General features: G+C 34.8%; 3 protein-coding genes across 8 annotated transcripts; 2 read left to right on the forward strand and 1 right to left on the reverse strand.

The window, feature by feature from the left end:
• Positions 1–9759: 9759 nt before the first annotated feature.
• On the reverse strand, positions 9760–10803 carry LOC118055483 (small ribosomal subunit protein uS14z/uS14y/uS14x). The gene is made up of 3 exons (XM_035067402.2): positions 10641–10803; positions 10036–10135; positions 9760–9956 (listed from the first exon to the last, which is right to left on the reverse strand). The coding sequence occupies exons 1-3, from the start codon at positions 10700–10702 to the stop codon at positions 9948–9950; spliced, it is 171 nt and encodes a 56-aa protein (XP_034923293.1). The 5' UTR covers positions 10703–10803; the 3' UTR covers positions 9760–9947.
• A 3084-nt stretch (positions 10804–13887) lies between these two features.
• Positions 13888–16397, forward strand: LOC118055482 (probable polyamine transporter At3g19553). Of its 4 annotated transcripts, XM_073407992.1 has the most exons (4): positions 13888–14097; positions 14150–14173; positions 14264–15299; positions 15677–16397. In XM_073407992.1, exons 3-4 carry the CDS (start codon positions 14329–14331, stop codon positions 16218–16220), a joined length of 1515 nt encoding a protein of 504 aa, XP_073264093.1. In that variant the 5' UTR covers positions 13888–14097; positions 14150–14173; positions 14264–14328; the 3' UTR covers positions 16221–16397. The 4 variants fall into 4 exon arrangements, with proteins under 4 accessions (XP_073264093.1, XP_034923290.1, XP_073264092.1 ...); XM_035067399.2 differs by having other exon boundaries at positions 13888–14173; XM_073407991.1 differs by having other exon boundaries at positions 14150–15299.
• A 1135-nt stretch (positions 16398–17532) lies between these two features.
• LOC118055480 (uncharacterized) lies at positions 17533–19365 on the forward strand. Of its 3 annotated transcripts, none has more exons than XM_035067397.2 (2): positions 17533–17702; positions 17968–19365. In XM_035067397.2, exon 2 carries the CDS (start codon positions 18116–18118, stop codon positions 19190–19192), a length of 1077 nt encoding a protein of 358 aa, XP_034923288.1. In that variant the 5' UTR covers positions 17533–17702; positions 17968–18115; the 3' UTR covers positions 19193–19365. The 3 variants fall into 3 exon arrangements, with proteins under 3 accessions (XP_034923288.1, XP_034923287.1, XP_034923289.1); XM_035067396.2 differs by having other exon boundaries at positions 17984–19365; XM_035067398.2 differs by having other exon boundaries at positions 17992–19365.
• The last annotated feature ends 1017 nt before the right edge of the window (positions 19366–20382 follow it).

A 20382-nucleotide genomic window follows, 5' to 3' on the forward strand; every position in this document is an offset into this window, starting at 1 on the left:
AGTTTTTTTTCCTTTTCAAAGGTAATTCGGTAAATGATGTTTTCAAGTATGCAGATTTATATCAATCTAGTTTGTGCGAGAAAATATATAGGATTGCCGAGAAAACAAAAACAGAAACTGGACACCGACAGTAATTGAACTGTTAATTGCTTTCAATTAATTTATTTTTGTAAAATGATTACGGGTGGTTTTCCATATTTACTCACAATTATAGTTCCCTGAAAGGTAAGAGAATCAAAGCTGGGCTGCTGGGGTCATTTATTATAGATTTTTATCATCACATTACTTGATTTATGAATCTTTCCAATGATGCCTGTGAACCAGGTTCATGCCCCAAAGGGGTCACTTGAAGGAAAACAATGGTCAAATAAAAAAACAGAGAGCTTGAAGAAGACCCTCGTGTACCGTCAAATGAGCATGGTTGAACAGTAGTCTTGATGAGAATTAGACAGTAGAGTTACGAATCCGGCTGCTTCAGAACAAAGTCAAGTACGATTCTGGAGCAACCACATCAATCCAACCGATCCACAAGAAAGGAATTGTTTTGTTTTATAACCTCGTGTTCATACGAATAATTGAAAAATTGGCGGAGCATCCTCCCACGTCCATGTTTTTGGCATTTTCCAAGCCACTCGTTAGGAGGTCACTTCTTTGCTGGTGGATTAGCAGAGAAGGCAGGGTACAAGTTAATAGGGTTTCAATAAATAGAATAAAAAACAGTTGAAGGTAAAAATACAAAGACAAAAAACATTTGTTTGTGGTGACAAACCTCCTAGGTCAATCAATAAATATACGAGGCTGCTGGAAGTACGGAATTAACAAGATTAAAGAAGACACAGAGGTAGATAAAGAGAGGGGTGGCTGAGCTAGACTGAGAGAGACAGCCTTCATGAAAAGAGCTCTCAAGCAGACACGGAGGGAGGATGCTGGTGCCGTCAATATGAAAATGCTACTGTATTGAAGAAAAGTTCAGAAAGCCGACAAAAACGCCATGTGATTTTTGCAAGCTAAGCTACACAACCCATTTGTTATGTTAACAATTACTTTTTTTATGCTAATTAATGATGTAGTAAGATGCAACATCTCATTCAATCTTCCCAACCTCTCCAAACCCTTGCTTTTAACGCTTCTTCAATCCTGTATTTCTTAGAATTAATTTCTCCCCCAATCCTCTGCTCAGATTACAGACCACTAGCCTAGCTTTCTTAGATCTAGGTTGTACTTAGTATTCCATTATTATAAATGTACTAACCTAGGAAAATATATATATTATCATTTTACATTTAACGTATCACTAAATTTTTTATCTTCATTTTCTATCTTGTATATTTTTAGTTTTTTTAAGGAAAAAATATTATTTTTTAAACTTTGAATATTTATGGTTCTTATTTATATTATTTTCCCCCTCTTTTCTTTATTTTTTTGTAATTTTTTTCCTTACATTTTTTTTGTTATAAAATTATTATATAAAAACTATGAAAATAATATTTTAATGTAGCAATTACAATATTATTCTATTCTTCAACCACGTTAAAAAATAGTCTATGATCTTATATATTTTTATTAACGCATGTAATATTTATTATATTTTATTATATATAATCATTAATTTTTTAATTCACGATTATATTTTTTATTCAATATCAAAAAATATATTAATAAAACTTATACATTAATTTTTTGCGTTGAAAAAATAATTATTCAACTTGCATCAAGATAAGTTGAATGGACACGTTTAACATTTTATTTTTTATATTTATTCATATAAATAGTTCTCGATATATTTAATTAAATTTAAATTTATATGTTTCCAAACCATGAAACAATAAATTACATGTAAACAAATTAAGGCCAGCTTCCCTGGAAATTCCAGCAAAGTTTCTTTTTCCATTGAAGTTGTTTTCAATTTGGTGGTCGGTCCCTATGAACCCATATCTAGTTGACTTGCTGTGCCCAACAAAAAGTGAAAGCAATTATAGTCAACTGTAAAAAGGAAATGGAGAGATGTAGGGTCGTCTGCACCCTCGACATAACTTGAGTATAAATTGATGCTTCTAGAGTTCTAATCCCCATAATATATTTCTTAAAATAAATACTTTATTGGTAGATAATACTTGAGAGCACAAGAAAAGAAATATATACCATGATGAAAATTGTTTAAAAAAGAATTAAATTTGGTGATATGTAATGATTTAGAAAGGATAAGATTTAGATATCATGGTATTTTGATAGAAAGAAACAGGTTTATTCCATAATATTCCAAAAAAAAGGGCATCAAAGGTTACTGAATAAATACATCTTCCAAAAATAAAATAAAATCCCAACCGAAGGTTTGGTCGAGTGGTTGTTCTGTCATCACCGGCTCTTACAAGCTACAAGGACTCCGATTAAACTCTCACCACCCTTCACCGGTAAAAAGCACAAGAATTGAAGGGCGACCGCTGGAGGAGGAGGAGGAGGAGGAGGCCAGCGGCTACGAGCAACAATATAGTTATATTTTTATTCCACAGATGACTTCGACTGCACATAGCTACGTAAATATCTCTCTTGCCCTTTATGTTATTAAATCTTTAATTGGATCAATTTTATCTCTAAACATATCTTAAACTTTTCATAAATATGAGATTCTCAAGTTAACTCAAGGGATTAGACACATGATTTAGACACATGATTTGCGTAATAATCTAAAATCTTAATATATATATATATATATATATATATGTTCGAATATAAATTTATTATTGCTGATATGAGAATCCCATGTAAATATCATATAAAAAACTTAACTTAGTTTTAAGAAATAAAATAGCTAGGGTTACTCAGAAGTGTATTAATAGTTATTTTTTAAAATGTTTTTTTTTATGCTAAAAAATATATCAAAAAAATATATTTTATATTTTAAAAAATATTATTTTTAACATCAACAAATCAAAATAATTTAAAAATATAAATTTTAAAAGAAAAAAATTCACATTTTCATTAAATATCATTTGAAATGCAATTCCAAAGGGCATCTAAATTAGAGATATTTAGAAGAAAATGCCCCAATTATATTGATACATTGAGCCATCAAGTCTAGATTTATCTATTAAGAATTAACAAACAACTATGAATCAGTGATGAACCCAGATGTAAGGCAGTTCAACGTATCTTAAGATGAACATGGCGCATTAAGAGCTCTGTTTGTTAAGCTCTGGCTAAAAGGAGAAAAGAAGATAATAAGACTTGAAATAAACTCCATGCTACAATTAATTTAAAAGAAAAACAGAGCACTTAAGTGATGTTTGTTTAATTTGGTACGAGTTAACCCACTTTGAAAGTGAGAATATAATTGGGAGTGCGATTTAGTCTAGACCCATACCTCTCCAGCATTGGTTTACCTTTCCACCTCAACCCAACCCCACATAAAAACGAATGCGACTACTTGCTATTAAAGAAGATTATAAAGAAAACAATTGGGAAAGCGATTTTTGGTGCATGCATTGCACTGTGCTTCATGTTTTCCTTAGAACCGAAGATTCAGAGGCAACTAAAACGAAGCACTGTGTAAAAAAACATGAGGGCAACGTCTTGGAGAATTTACACAACCTCCCTTTTCGACCATTGCAATCTAGACCTGCCATGGCTGACCTGCAGGTTTTCAGGAATGAAAACATGTTAAACAAACAACGTAATCAGCATGTGTCTCTAAAATGTAAGAGATGCACTACCTGAACGCCTATAAGATTAAGATTTTATGTTATAAGAAGTTTCAGGGATGGCACGATTACATTCTCTCAGGAATTCGCATTCCAGGTGATGAGGATAAGGTTCAACAGGACTCAGTTGTATCCACGAGTAAAAATAAGGAGGAAATGTGGTATAATCCCAGTTGGAGAGATGCAGCATTCATGAAAATCCCAGATGCGTTCTTCAATGATAGAGATGATTGATTGGTGCTTGAAAGAAATGTGAAAAGGACACACAGAATACCTTTGAACAGAAGAAATAGTAGTTAAGGAGGTTGGTGAAGGAGATTATTGCAGTCACTTTTAGCTTGTATGTGCTTTTATTTCTCATTTAGGTGATTGCAGTGTATGTGACCATTTAAGGTTGCTTCTTAAGAGCATGCATCAGTAGTTAAATTTTGTTAGGCTAAACCTTATCAGCTTGAACGATGCCTTGGCACTAAAAGAAAGCAAACTGATCCCTAATTCAAGGTTTCAGTTTCAGGAGTCACAGAATGAGTCCTAGCTGTGCAAAACAAATGCCATTTTCAGAATCTTCAAGCCAAAGACAAGCATTAGAAAAGTAAGTTTGCTACAACGAAGGATGCATGTTCGCCTTTTAGACCATCATACAGGCAAACAAACTAAGTGACCCTGATTTAAGACTTCAGACAACAACCTGAACTTTGAACTAGCCCAGTCTTTCAAAACTACTAAGGACTTGCTTTTGGCTGGCGATAGAATGTTTAAGCAGGTGGAGGTGAATCGAACCTGTCATGCTTTGGGGAATACGGTTGTGTCGGTCCTGGAATGTAAGGTACGATATAGGAGTGCCATGTTCAGTTGGTCTGGATACTGTAGTGACAGTAGATTTCAAAGCTGGATCAATCTGGCTGTAGTCCCTCGAATCTTTGTTGTCTGTCTGAATCTCCTCCCTAGAGATTCCCTGTCTCTAGCTTCCCTCCTGGATACAGAGAAATCACATAAATAATAGGAAGAAAATCCATTAATTTGACATTTAGCAGTCTTATATTTCACGATTCTGAATCTCATCCTACAGCACAAACAAATGCCTTCTTGGCAACTTCATAAATTCATGTATGGGGCGGATTTAGGATTGAGTCAGATGTTAAAGAATTAAGTATACCTTTAGTTCTTTCATTGGTATTCTAGCTGTCATACCATCTTCAGTTTTGGGGAAATTCACATCTGGGTTTAACGTGATATAACAGAAATGATCACAAAAGAGACAACATCGGACTTGAATTAACAATTTGTACATTTTTTATGTCACGAGTCATAATCAATGTTCAGATGATCAGTGCAAAACACTCTGATGAGCTCGAAATAATCGATCTCGTATGACATCTCCATTAAAATGGAAAAGGTAGGGCCACTCAGTTTATTAACTTTGTGCAAAGGTGAACCACCTAGACAACTATGTTCAGCAGAATCATGAACTGACATTTTCATTAAGTTTAGATCCACGTAAAGTTCAACTGGAATCTAGGCTTCTATATATTTTCCTTCTGCGCCTTTTTTTTTTCCCCAAAACATTTAACATCTCTAAAAGGGTGCACAGGTATTTGTTATTATCAGGCGATCTGCTCGACTTGTAGCTAGTGAATAATTGCAGTAACAGTAAAAGAAAATGGACACGCTCTGACTAAGAACAAACAAAGAATTGGGAAAATTTAACATGAGATTGGCAAGCACAAATTTAACTTTACATGATTTCCGTGGTGTGTTTATGCATGTCATCACAGAAACCAGATCAAGTAATATGCCCGAATTTGTTAAGAATGGATAGGGTGATTACAATAAAAGGTCAGTCCTCCATCATCCTCAAGAAAACACCAGAGAAAATGGACTTTATCCACTCCTATCTGCGACGTGATTATCAGTGGTCCTGTTTGGCGAGTGTGAGATAAAATTAAGAATCATTATTGTTCTAGTGTCAGGGATCCTATATAAAAAGATATCAGTCCCTACTCACACCCAGTTCGGGCAAAGTGCTCAAGACTAGATGACTTGAGTAAACGTTTGCAGTTTCTCTTTAGCTCTACACGGATGATAAGAAACAGCCTTTCGCAGTTCGGTGCTTCTATGTCTGTTGTTGCAGAGCACGTTCCATGATTAAGGGAAGTCCATTCAAAGTGCAAGCATAAATTACATGATAGCACAAAAAGGAATGTCAGCATCATCAGGGTCAGGACCACTACATATGTGCTTGTTAAGCAGCTAGCTAAAATGGAGAGGACACCACACGCTGTAAAGCATTGTCAAATCATACATTACATAAAGGTAGGATAAAAGTAAAAATATGGAATTCTTACGTCAAGAGCTCATTCAATGTAGATCAAGGAAGTGAGATAAGGGAAAAGATAGTGAACAAAAAGATTTTACACTATTAGAGCATAATCTTCAAGCACACAGTTGGAATTTGCAGCAAAATCTACAAGGTTTAAGTGCCAAAAAGAATTGCCTCCGGTCTTCCTTCAGTTCTTAGCTCTATAAATGATAATTCTGGATCCATACTTAGTAATAATGGTGAAACTTAGATCATGATCCTTTAATTACAGACCTTGCTATCAAAAGAAAACACTTGGTGATTGCTTACTCTACTTTATGCTCGACAGGCACATGCATAGATGATGGACCGTGAAAAGGAAATTGTTGGAAGCAGAAAGATGCATGGCCCAGTGGTCCAAGGGGCTCATTGCTTAAATGGTAATGGAGTTCGCAAGGGAAAGTTTATGCATCATTTCTTTGGGGTTTGGCAACGAAAGCGAGTCCATACACAGTCGTCTAAACTATAATGGTACGATTAAATCAATCAGAACTCAGAAGATCAATAGTTTTCTTTTTTTTTAAAAAAAAAAAAAAACATATTTTTAGCTTGTAAAACAGTAAAAGACAATGACCAGAACAAAAATAGTGATACCTCGGTGTATATGAAAGCATTCTGACACTGTACTTTTACCAGTACAGCACTACAAGTGTTACAAATACAGCTAAACTGTGGCAGAGAAACAGAGGGAAAATATGGCAACAAGGAGCAAAGAACTTATAGTCGTTCCTCTTGAAAATTTACTTTGAATCTATATGTAAAGATAGAATAAAATTCAATGAACAAGGTATTAAAATGAAACTATATATATATATGTGTGTGTGTGTGTGTAAAACCTTGGGTTAATAGAACTTACCGTGAGAAGAGGAATGACTGGAAGACATAAAGGCCGTCAGAATCCAAACACAGCCAACCTCACCATGTCTTCCAAACGAATGAAATTCCCTAAATACCAAGTACTAATTTAACTAACACTGTTTAAAACAAAAATGATGAAATAGTATAGTTTCACCTTGTCGCACTTTAGAAACATATCATTTAATAAATATTTTTATTAAAAAGCATGATATCAATTAAAATTTAAAATTTTTTCATATTAAAGAACATACAAAATAGATATCCTTTCTCTCTCTCAAAACCAAACAACACCCTCATAAACTCTCTACAAAACCCACAAATACTTTTATCTTGTCCTTAAAACAACCAAAAGTCAAACACATCTTAGTCTTTAAGCATCTAAGGATATGTTTTGGGTTCAAAATCGACCATTCCTTTTACTTCATCACTGTCACCACCTCCCCAACCCTTTCTCTAGTCTTAAAAGCAAGATAAATATACTACATTGCTATAAATTTGTGTTTGGTTTGGTTGAAATGAAATAATTATTTAGATTGAATTTAGGGTTAGTTGAATTAATATTAAATTAGTTAAGAATATCATTAATTAAGATTGATTTGATATAGTTGAACATGGAGAAAAAAAGTTGAATTAATTATTTTAATTAGTTATGTGTTGTGTTTAATTGATGTTAAGTTATTGAATTTGAAATTTTGTGTTTTTTTTAAATCAACTAATAATATAATTAACTACGTTTGATAATTTTATGTAAGAGAGCACGGATGCAGTAGAATTATGATTAATTACATGTTCTATTAAGTTGTTGATAAGTTGATAAATTTGATATTTTCTTTGAATTATATTAACTTGCTATGAGTTTGGATTTAATTTAATGCAATTGAGCATAAACACATCAATTAGATTTTGTATCATGAATTACATTTATTTTTTGGTGGTGAATTGTCTTTAACATTAAATTTTAGGAATTTGAGCGAATTTGATATGGATTTTACCTATTAGTGTTGGGGTAATGCAATTTAGTTAAAATTAAATCCAATTAACTAGAATATGATTTTATTTTATTTTTACAAAATATCTTATAACATATTTTGTTATATCATTATGTTGGCATTATTATTCATGATATGAACAGTAGTATCGCATACAATAGTGAGAGTAATTTGTTGTTAAATGGTAATTTAGACATGTCATATGCAAAAATAAAAGAAACCATTTGTCATGGATTTCAGCGAAATTATAATGATATTGATGTTGAAATAACCTAGAGGTGTCAGATTGGTGAACATCAGTATTATACTATACCAATTATATGTGATTACAATTTTAAGATAGTGATTATTTCTTTCATCCAAAGTGGTTTAAACATAATGATATGGTATATGAGTAGTCGATCAAAATCTATGTATAACCCAACTTTTGTTGGTTCTTCAAGTTTAATCAGTAAAGGTAAAAGTAGTTTATTGTCGGATGATTTGTTGTATAGAATAGATGATACTATGTTTGACAATTCATTTACTGATCAACATAAATTTGATTATTTTGAGCTTAGTGACAATAAAGATGATGATATGTTAAACTCGAATGTGATAGTAAATGATGATGATGATGAAATCATACCTCATGTTCCTAAATTTATAAATACTTCTGGGTTTAGTTTTGATGTTTCTAATGATTGGGCACTTAGTTATAAGTGAGAGAGAGAGAGAGAGGAGAGAGAGAGAGAGAGAGAGAGAGACGGGGGGTAGCCAAGAGGGAAAAAGAAGGAGAATAGAATGATTGTAGAATTATGGACATGGGGTGCAGATTCGCAGTGGAAAATGAAGGCATATGAAACCGTGCAGACAATGGAAACGACATTGGTCATCAGTGTATACAGTCTTGAAAACACAAATGAGGTTGGTTCAAAGTTGCAAACCACAGCCTTTTCTCTTCCTCATCTTTTTATAGCTGTTTTTTTTATGCAGTGCACATGAGAACGATGCTAGTGTTCTTTCCGCAAGAAAAGTTAAGCATTTCTTTTTTATAACTGGCACATTTTGCAATTTTGATTCACAAACTCCAAAGTTGCTTCTTTACAATTAAGAAGCAATTAAACTATCACATTTCCTTTTCACGGTGATAATCGGCAAACGATCTTTCCAGTAGCGAGAGAATTCGCATCATTCAGACAGTTTTTAAGCTTCTAAAGTTCAGGGAAGATCTTAGTGTTCCGAGAAGACTTAGTCAATAATCTTGTATGGAGCTTGTTTTGCTTCCATATTGTTTAGAATAGTATCTGACCTGCCCCATTTTTCTGTGCCAGTCATTCAAGATCGCATGGCGTACAACTGAGACGAGACTCTCTGCCCGGTCGGAACCCACATTCACCAGACTAGAATCGGGCCATGCAATGCATGAGAAATCGGGCCATGAATTGATGCAAAGCATATGCACCTTCTCTATTTAACAGCTTATAGGCTTATAGCAGATGAAGTATAAAAAGGGGTACGAGTGGGAAAACTTGATAGACATCCATCAAACTAACAAGGATCGCTTCAAGAACTAGTTTGTTCAGGACAAAGCCACACATCTTAGCTACACTAGATATCTTTGCTTCAAAAAAGTGCCTGATATATCCTCGCCAGCATTACCATGGAGAATCAGAATGAAAAAAATTGGAGGCCGTTAATATGTTCATCCACATTTACAAACCACACGCTGGCTTGTGGACGGCCACAGGCGGTAACCGTTAATAAGTATTGAAATTTTGCTAAAATCTTCGGCAACCAATAGAAGGAAGCAAGTAATAAGCATTGAAAAGCCAAAATAATATTTTTTTTGGCTTTCCATTTTGAGGAGAAGCTCTAACAAAGAAGATAATTCCAAAATGTTATCAAGCAATTCGAAAACATTCAATTCGCAACATCAATCCAATTTCAATAATACATCAACTAAGCAAAACATTGTCTTAAGAGTTCAATTCAAACATAAAAACTCTAACAAGATCATACTTGTTCCAGACTCATCTGCTTCTGTGGAAGACACCATCTTCTTTAGCGGTACTGTAAAAGAACCAATGCATAGAATAAGAATGAATTACAAAAATTAAATGCTATTCAATTAATACATAATTGACTTTACCTTGATGAATCCAATTTCCTTGGCATTGCTACGGAAGCACTGTCTGCAGCACATAAGCCCGTACTTCCTGATAATACCATGGGGATTTCCACACACACGGCTGACAAATCAACAATAAAACAAACATCAGAACACATAATTCAATATTTCATGTTTCTATCCAAACCATTACAATCTAGAGACTCGAAATAAAAAGAGAAGTAAATTTTGGCTTCATCTAGCTGAATAACAGGAGAAGATAGTAGCGTAGAAAAGAAAGGTTAGGGATCATTGAACTTCAAAATTAAACTCTAACCAACACAAAGCTAGAATCATCATCTTAAGCACTAGCTAAAAGCTCTCATAAACAATAAATCATCATATTTCCTGGGAATATCCAAACAAAACCATAAAAGCTCTTAGGACAACACGAACATGAAAATAACAGGACAAGTTCCTAGAAACCACACTCCCAAGGAAAACTCTTTCAGACCCAACGCATATTAAAGAAGCATAACAAGAAAAACTGATAGAACCCTTTCTGTCGTAAAATAAGCAAGTAAATACATCGATTTAATATAAGATTATACTTCCATTCAAGCAGAGAGAAGGAAAGTATAGGTTACCAAGTGCGAGAACCAGGGCCGTAGTTCTTGGGGTGAGAGTTCCAGACATTAGAGTGACCCATCCTTTCTACTACCGATCGTTATGGTGAACAAAATCTTGAAGCCGCTAGAGAGAGCTTGAAGCCTGGAGTTTGCAGAGGACTTCTGTATTTGTGAAGGAAAGAGAATATTTATAGTGGTGCTACAAAACCCTAGTTTTCTAGTGGGTGTCATACGAGCCATGAGGTTGTCGGATTTGGGCCTTTTTTGGTATTTGACCCAGAGTGACTACTAGTTTGGTCCTGTAGCTCAGAGGCTCGGAACCCTTCAAAAAAAAAATTTAATATCGCACATAAAAAATAAATTTATAAAAAATAATAATTTAAAAAAAAATTAAAAATAATTTTTGAACTCGAAAACAAACAAGCTAATGGGTGGAATTTTTATTCTTTTCTACTTGATGCTAATAACTTGGGCCCTGAAAAGGCATCCTCTTCTTCTCTACTCCAAACTCAATGACAGCCGACGCAGCTCAGTACTCATGCATGAGTGGGTTTGGTTTGCGAGGACCTATCCATCCCCACATTTGCCCAGTTAACGATGGCTTCATAATTTTTGTCTTCATAATAACAAATAATAAAGGATTTATTTGTCCCAAAAACGCATTTTTTACATAAATTTTACTGATGATTGTTCATTGGGTAATTATTTGACAGATTCATGCAATTGAGAATTTTTATTTCTCTGGGGTAAATTATATTTTAGTTCTTGTAAATTCAACAATTTGGCTCATAGTCAAAGACATCTCGACACTAATTCCATGTTTTTTTTTAAAGGGATTCCATTGCGACTCATATTAACTGTTAAATACCTAATAAAACTACCGATAGGCCAACTTTTTTAATTATTATTATTATTTGAGTTAAAAGAAGTCTTTAGAGTGTTATCGTATATAAGGGAGTTTGGAAGGAAAATATTAGAGGAAAAAAATAAAAAAGATGAAAGAAATAAGTTGTTCGTTAGGCTGCCTGAGCTACTCGACAGCCATAGACTAGACTGGAACTTACAGCTATAAGCACGTGACAACTTGTAGCAGTCACTGGGCGGTGTCGTTTCAGGCATCCCGAGCTCTTTCCTAAACCTTAACCATAAACTTCTTTATATTTCTTCTTTCCCCGCTTGTATATCAGGGCTGCGTAGTTGACAGGAATTCAACTGTGTTTGATGTTTCTGTTGAATCAAAATGCAAAAGAAGAAACCTTGTTTATATTTTCGTGACAAGCATTTTGTGAACGAGGTCGAATTTCTCTCTTGCTACCATCCATTGAAAGCTATTTAATTTGATATATTCCATCTTACATCGACGAGTTTTCTTGCTGCTACGAGTCTGGCAACTATCAAGCTTTAAAGAGTTATATGGTCACCTGCAATATTCCCAAGTGACCTATTCCATTTCACAGGATGGAAAGATTGCAAGAAAGATTTCAAGCAGTTTTCTTGCTGGTATGACAAACTGTCAAGCTTTAGAGCGTTGCAAGGTCAGCCTGAACAAGATCTCTCCGGTTGCACATCCTATCTTGCTAGATGGATTAATTGCAAAAAGTTCAATGGAATATGAAAAGAAACTGAGCAGGGGGGCCTGGAAAAGCCTACTGAGTTACATTTTGTCTTGTATCTAAATGCTAACAGCAGAGGCGATCAAAATGATGAATCATAAGTTGAACCAATACAATACAATCAAATGGATATTGCCTCAATAAATCAACAGAAAATAAAATCTTCTCCCTCAAGTAACGGAGAGCTTATTTGCAATACTAAATAATAACAAATAATACTAACTTTATCAAGAATGTCTACAGGTTGGACTGTAGGAGTGTCAATGTTAGCTGGGTGTGTTTTGGATGATGAAGGTGGTCGTGATGTGAGAGATAAAAGAGGCTTCTTGCTGGTGGATGATGATGGGTTTTGAGGTTGTCCTGTGAAATTAGACAGATGGGCTTGGGTCCAATTTGAGACTTTTCTGAAAGGTTTGGAAGAGATTCAGCAATGGATTAATTGTCAGCCATTTTTTTGCAGACACATGAAGGTGGTAGAATGTCCAAGGATGGATTAAGGTTCGTTTGGTTTATGTGTACAAGGTATCGTTTTTATTTGGTACTTTCAAGAAATGTTCATCAGTTCAACCGACGTGCCCATTCAATCAGATCCGATTTTATACCTGCAAAAAGTTCTTTTTTCCCAGATTTTTTATCAAATAATACGTGACCTGACAACCTTGAAACGTAGTTCTTGGTCGATTCAGTACAACTCATCCATTTTTTGGTCGATTCAATTAATTTCAAACCAGTTTTTACAAGATCAATTGCACAAACAATCCATGTCCTTAAACCAAGATTGGTTCAAGATTCAATCTATTAATTCATTGGTTGAAACGCTGATTCGGTTTTGAGAACTTTGTTTTTAAGGTCTTTCATTGCTATATGCCAATCCTGCTTCTTCTTCTTCTTTTTCAAGTTACTTTTCTGATGATGGTGTTAAAATAGATACGCTACTGGAATAAGGTTTTTAAGTGTATGAATTATGAGTTGTGATGTGTCTCTTTAAATAACTCTCTTCTCCGGTATAAAATAAATAAATAACTATCTTGATAAATATTTTTGAAGTACATGTAAAAAATCCTTTTTTAAGATGTTTAAAGATCCACCAATGATAAAATTATTCAATGTTTATTAACTGCAAGGGAAATTATTAGACAATTCTTAAGTAGTATTTTTCTAACGCTCTTAAAAACAGAGTTAATGAATGATTATCATTTCTGGACCAATTTTCATGTGAGTAAAACGACATTACATCTAGAGTATCTAATGTTTTCTACCAGCGGGGACTTGAAATTAGAGCAAACCTTAGTTTTAGTGAACAAAAGAATCTAATTAAAATTTCAAATTTGTTTAAGATTTTTTTTTAATTTGACAATAAGAGGCATTTTCAATAATTTTTAACTTTAATTGAAATAACTATTTTTTCAAACGATTTCAATAAATACCTTATATAGTTTATAAAAAAATGATTTTAATGGATACTCATTTCAAAGTTCAAGCTAAAAAAAAAAGAAAAAAAAAATGTTTGACTTGTAGTTACCGTTCATGGCAAGTAACAATGCATTTTGGACAATGTTTCGGCTTATTACATCTTTAGCCCTTAAAATATGGGATACGAGGCCAATAAGCATACCTGTGAGACTTTAGATACTGGTAATTTAAGCTCCCGTAAGCCAAAAAAGTCTGTTGCGTGGTCAAATCTGGCACCCATGGATGGAAATTATCATTAAATTACACCCCACTCCCTGCAAGCAGGAGACGGGGGCACAACTTTCCTTGAGTTTCCAAGAGAGAGATAGATTGATAGGAAGCCACCATAGCAAAGATGATGAGAAGATAACATTCAAGCACAGATTCTCATAACATGACAAGCCGACCAGGTGTTCCTTTTGTTCATTGTATCTAAAGATCTAATGGAGAAAGTACTACTAGGTTTCTCTTGAAATTCAAGCACAGGTACTGTCCTCGGACAAATTCTTTTTACTTTTATTGATCGGTGTGAAGAAACTAAACTAGCTTCATGGATCCATAAATATCTGATTTCAGGCTAAACCCAGTTCAACTAAGTCCTGGGTCAAAGTTTAAACCTCCTCTAGATCCTGTCTGTGTCGATGGGTGAAGAGGGAATGGCAAGTGATGCAGAGAACAAAGCTAAAACAAGTCCAAAACTAACTTTATTGCCTCTTATTGCTTTGATATTCTATGATGTATCTGGGGGTCCATTTGGTGTAGAGGATTCAGTTAGGGCTGGAGGTGGCCCTTTATTGTCTTTGCTTGGTTTCTTGATATTCCCTTTAATTTGGAGCATACCAGAAGCTCTAATCACCGCAGAGCTGGCCACGAGTTTCCCTGAGAATGGTGGATATGTTATTTGGATATCTTCAGCTTTTGGTCCTTTCTGGGGTTTTCAAGAAGGATTTTGGAAATGGTTTAGTGGGGTTATGGACAATGCCCTTTACCCTGTATTGTTTCTTGATTACTTGAAGCGTTCGTTTCCTATTTTTAACCAATTAATAGCTCGAATTCCGGCTCTTTTAGGCATTACAGTTTCCTTGACATATTTGAATTATAGAGGTCTGCATATTGTTGGATTTTCAGCAGTTTCCCTTGCTGTTTTTTCACTATGTCCATTTGTTGTAATGGGTTTTCTTTCGATCCCTCGAATCAGTCCTAAGCAATGGCTAGCTGTAGATTTTAAGAAAGTAGAATGGAGAGGATACTTCAATTGCTTGTTCTGGAACCTGAATTATTGGGATAAGGCTAGTACTCTAGCTGGCGAGGTTGAAAACCCTAGCAAGACATTTCCAAAGGCACTTTTTGGTGCTGTGATTTTGGTGGTGTCTTCATACTTAATTCCACTTCTTGCGGGCACGGGGGCATTGAAGTCGCCCTCTAGTGAATGGAGTGATGGGTACTTCGCAGAAGTTGGGATGTTGATTGGAGGGGTTTGGCTCAAATGGTGGATCCAAGCAGCTGCTGCTATGTCGAACTTGGGATTGTTTGAAGCAGAAATGAGTGGTGATGCTTTTCAACTTCTTGGTATGAGCGAGATGGGAATGCTTCCATCTATATTTGCTTCAAGGTTAGTCATTTTGTCTTAATTTTTTTTTCCTTACTGATTTGGATTCCAATAATTGCTGTTTTCTTTGTTATTTGAAATTAATCTATTATGAAGCAATTCAAGCAAAATATTCCCCGTGACCTAATTCAATAACCTGAGACAATGCTAACAGGGTGAGGCTCAAACATAAATGCTGCACATCAATTTTCTTTTTCAGTATTTGAAGTTGACGTTTTCTTATATTTGCCAAATAAGCTCTTTTAGTGCACCTTAAGGATGTGGATTCCTCATCAAATTGATTGAACTACCTATGCTTCCCAGGTCCAAAGATGATCAACTAGACCGTAATATTTTGCACTTTTATTACATCATTTGAGAACTTTTATGTGTTTCTGCAGGTCCAAATACGGAACGCCTACCATCAGCATTTTGTGCTCTGCTACTGGAGTAATCTTCCTCTCTTGGATGAGTTTTCAGGAGATCCTGGAATTTCTGAACTTCTTATATGCTATAGGAATGCTCCTTGAGTTTGCAGCTTTCATAAAATTGAGGATAAAGAAGCCAGAACTTCACAGGCCTTATAAAGTTCCCTTGCAAACACTTGGTGCAACACTGCTTTGCCTGCCTCCTGCAATGCTACTTGTTCTTGTTATGTGCCTGGCTTCTGTCCAGACATTCCTAGTTAGCAGTGTCGTTATTCTACTAGGGTTCCTCTTATACCCGACTTTAGTTCTTGCCAAGGACAGGAAGTGGGCCAAATTTGATACAGATGAACCAGGATTGCCTTCCAGCACATCACTAGAAGAGAGCTCGGTTCTGCTACAGCCGCATCAGGAAGTAGCAGATGAGGCTTCAGTCAGCCTTCTTTCAGATCTGTCACCAACAAAACTGGGCCAAGAACGCTGTGAAGTTTTGGTGGAAGGAGTTGTGAAAGAAGAATGAGAAGTCCATGTATATTTTTATGCTGTAGATCATACTAAGAAATTAGCTTCAACGTTATCACTAGTTTATAAAATACGTAAATTATATTAATGGCTTGTAAAATGTTATTCTAAAGTGCCGGACGGCTTCCTTGAATTGCAATAGTATTTCGATGTCTTGGCAGCTGAATTTTTCTCAGTGAGCTCCAGGAAACTCTGTAATTCTGATTCTTGCCACCAAGTAACTTCAGGGCAGAAGAGGGCGTGTTTCAATCTGCAAACCAAGTTTTAACCTTGGTGGCTTGAAAATCAATAGCCTGGTAGTCTGGAAAGGATTTTCAGTGCCTTGGAGAACAAAATCTTATGTTCTTGATGGAATCTAATTATAATTCTTAAAAACTTTTCAATGCACTTCTGGCTTTTAAGCAAGCCTTGTTAGAACAAGAGTCTTGTGATTAAATTGTTTCTTCAACTCAAATAGATCCCTGAACATGAGTGAGGGGAGGCTTATAATTAACTTTAACCCTGATAATATACTAATAGACTGACATGCTGTATTCAAAAAACAAGTTCAACTTGCGCCTTATTTTTTAAATTGTCTTTTTTTAAAAAATAGTGTTAAATTTATTTTTTAAATATTTTTTATAATTTTAATGTAAAAATGTATATAAATAATATAATCTTAATACATTTTCAATTAAAAAATATTTTTTCAAAATACCACGTTTTGCATTACTAAACATACATATAATAGAATACTTAAGCGATCTTTTATAAGCTAAGACTAGATTTATTATTATTATTATTATTATTATTATTAATTTAAACGTTCATTCATATTTGTATTACACAGATACTAAATTTCTTTTGAAATATGAAAGCAAAATCCAAAAAGAAAATATTAGTGCTAGTCAATAAAAAAGATATGAATTTTTTTTTCTATTTGAGAATAAAGAATATTTTTTAAATTATTTTATAAGTTAATACCATTATTTATATTATTTAAGATCATTAAAGAAAGATTTTTTTAAAAAAAATAAACAGATCTAAAATTAAAAGTAATTGGATTTGCAAAGATTTCCGAGTGTTTAATTAATTTTTAGTTTGGATGTATTTTATAAATAAATTTTACTTAAAAAATATTATATTAATTTTTTAATGATTTTGATGTATTAATATTAAAAATAATTATTTTAATATATTTTTAAATAAATGCTGTATTCAAAAAATCATCCGACCCCGCATGATGTTAATAGAACAGCAAACTAACAACCCTTCTGTCAAAGTGCACGTGTGTTGACTTGTGTCCTGAAAAACGACCCGCCAAGCGCTTTTGGTCTATGACTCCATGGTCTGCTTCTCTCCTCGCGGGGGAAAAAAAACACGAAGAGAAAAAGGAAAGAGTGAAAGAAAGAAACCAAAAATAGAGAGAGAAAAAGAAAAAAAGTCTTAAAGAAATAGTTGCAGAGTAACACAAAAAGAAATAAACCCAATTCACAGTTTGGTACGTACTTCACTCTATCTTGTTTCAATTTTCAATTAACCATTTGGTTATTGAATTTCATTATAATCTCAAATGGGTTTCTGTTAAGAATTCTGAATTTCTTTTTTTAATCTGTTCAGTTTGTGTAACTTTGTTTTAAATGTTAAGTGGTGTTCTTTAGCTAAATTTATACTTGGGGTTTGTTCGTTTCTCATTAGAACTAGAAAAATGTGTGAGCTTTCATTGAATTTTGATGAGTTTTTGTTTACTGTGCTGATGTCAATAGACTGTTTTTGGTATAGCCCTACAGGGTTTTTGGTTTTGGATTTATGAGGAAGCATTGTGAATCTTGTGATGTTGTGGGTTTTGCTTGAAAGTTAAGATTTTGATGAGGATTTGGATTGGCTGAACTTAAATTGTTTTGGGGAGTGAAAATGACAGTATCCAATCAAACATCTATGCGAATTGATACTTTAGAGCTCAAATCCTTGATTGTTAAAAAGATTGGGCAGCAAAGAGCAGATAAATACTTCTATCAACTTACAAGATTACTTAGTTCGAAGGTTACCAAGTGTGAATTTGATAAATTTTGTGTCGGGATTATTGGAAGAGAAAATATCCCTATTCACAACCGATTTATTCGATCTATTCTCAAGAATGCTTGCTGTGCAAAAGTTCTACCATCCAAAGGTTTTAGAAGAGGGGGAAGTAACCTCACTGTTGCTACTGCAAATGGATACCAGAAAAACAGTCTTCAATTGCTTTATGGAGATGCCTTGCCTTCTTCCCCTCGCAAGGGAAGGTCACCTGTCAGTCGAGATCGCAAGTTTAGGGACCGCCCAAATCCTCCGGACCCACTTGAAAAGCCTCAAAGCGTAGCATGTGAGGAATTGAATGCAGGGGCACAAGAACAACAGAGTGCTACAGAGTTGCTTTCACTTGGTAGTAGACCCCCAGTGGAAGTTGTTTCTGTAGAAGAGGGAGAAGAGGTTGAGCAGATGACAGGAAGTCCTTGTGTTCAGAGTAGAAGCCCGGTCACTGCTCCTCTTGGTATTTCCATGAATTTCAGTGGATCTCGGAAAGCTCTTTCAAATGCATCTTTAAGCAGTAATTACCTTAAAGGGACTTGTCTGAGAAGCGGCGGACTACCTGATTCTAGATCATTAAGACATCGGTTGGAGCAGAAGTTGGAGATGGAGGGCATTAGCATGTCTCTGGACTGTGTTAACCTGTTGAATAATGGTTTAGATGCGTATTTGAAGAGGTTGATTGAGCCTTGTATGGCTTTAGCGGATTCAAGGCATGGAAATGAGTACTTGAAAAGAGCAAGTGGTCAGTTCGTTCCTGGTTTGAATGGGGCGTTACCTGGGAAACATATCCATAGAGAGACAGAATCAGTTTATGCATCCATGTTGGATTTTCGTGTGGCAATGGAGTCAAATCCCCAAATACTCGGAGAGGATTGGCCCACACAACTTGAGAAAATTTCCTTGCTTGGGTTTGAAGAGTGATAAATACTGTCGTCGTTTTAGTACTAAAACTGGTTGATGAAACTGGAAATCAGTTCCTAGTCACTGTACACCGATAATTAGTTTTCTTTATGCTGATGGAATGCTTCTTATGTTTTCAGCTTTAATAAAGTTGTGAATAAAGAAGCCAGTGCGTCACCGGCCTTAGAATGTTATTATCTTGGTGCAACTAGCCTCGATCTCGTTTCGTTGCTTGTTTTATATATGCGCCTCTGGCTTATGTGCAAAAATTCTTATTTAGAGGTGTATTTTTTTTTTTTCTGGAATTCGTCATATACTAACTTGAGATCATGCAAAAGGTATAGAATGGATCAAATTTGATACAGAGAAACCAGCAGTGCCTTCCAATACTTGTCTGCAGGGACAACCGGGTTGTGCCAGATCCACAATGAAGAAATAGCCAATGAGGCTTTAGTCAGCATTCTTTCCATTTCATCATGCACAGAAACAGATCAAGAAGACTGAAGTTTTGGTGTAAGGAGTTTTTGAAACCATAGTGAGAAGTTCATGTATACTTCAGTTCTGGAAATCATTTTTAAATTTTACTTCAACAGGGTCGCTAATTTAAAAATGATGTTCTGGTAAATGATGATCTTTTCAGTCGGTTAGTCTTTCTTATCGAGTTCTTGGAAATCCTGAAATGGTTGCCCGTGGAGAGACTTTTATGCCAAAGGAAAACAAGAGGGAAAGACGTACATGGCTCTCCATAATTCTGCCTCCTAGAACCGAAGGGGGTATGTTTCAATTAGCAAAGCAAAGGCAATTCCAAGCGATTTCAAGTTTAGTATCACTCGACTGGCAGCTTGGCAATAGTTTTGTCGCTTTACATTATAATTTTCTTTTATGCTGCTCAAGAAACAAGTTTTTCTTTCTCCCCCATAATCAAGTTGTAGCTTTCTGCATCTCCTCAGCTACAAGCTACGCCACCTGTCTCAGTTTTCACTACCCAGATCAAGTTTCGTTGAAAAATAATCAGAAACAGAGTTTTCTTTACAAATCAACCCAATGTACATCCTTTTTCAGGGTTAAATAAAGCCAGTAGCTGGATTAATTTGTTGAAGAAATATAAGGGTAGCTACGACCCGACAACTCTTAGAAGAGTTTAAAATCTGAAAATTTCTAATATCTGTGAAATAAATTATTCATGTTCTATTGTTTTGAATAAATCAAAG

This window comes from Populus alba, chromosome 1, assembly GCF_005239225.2.
Source record: "Populus alba chromosome 1, ASM523922v2, whole genome shotgun sequence".
In the NCBI taxonomy this organism is placed as follows: Eukaryota; Viridiplantae; Streptophyta; class Magnoliopsida; order Malpighiales; family Salicaceae; genus Populus; species Populus alba.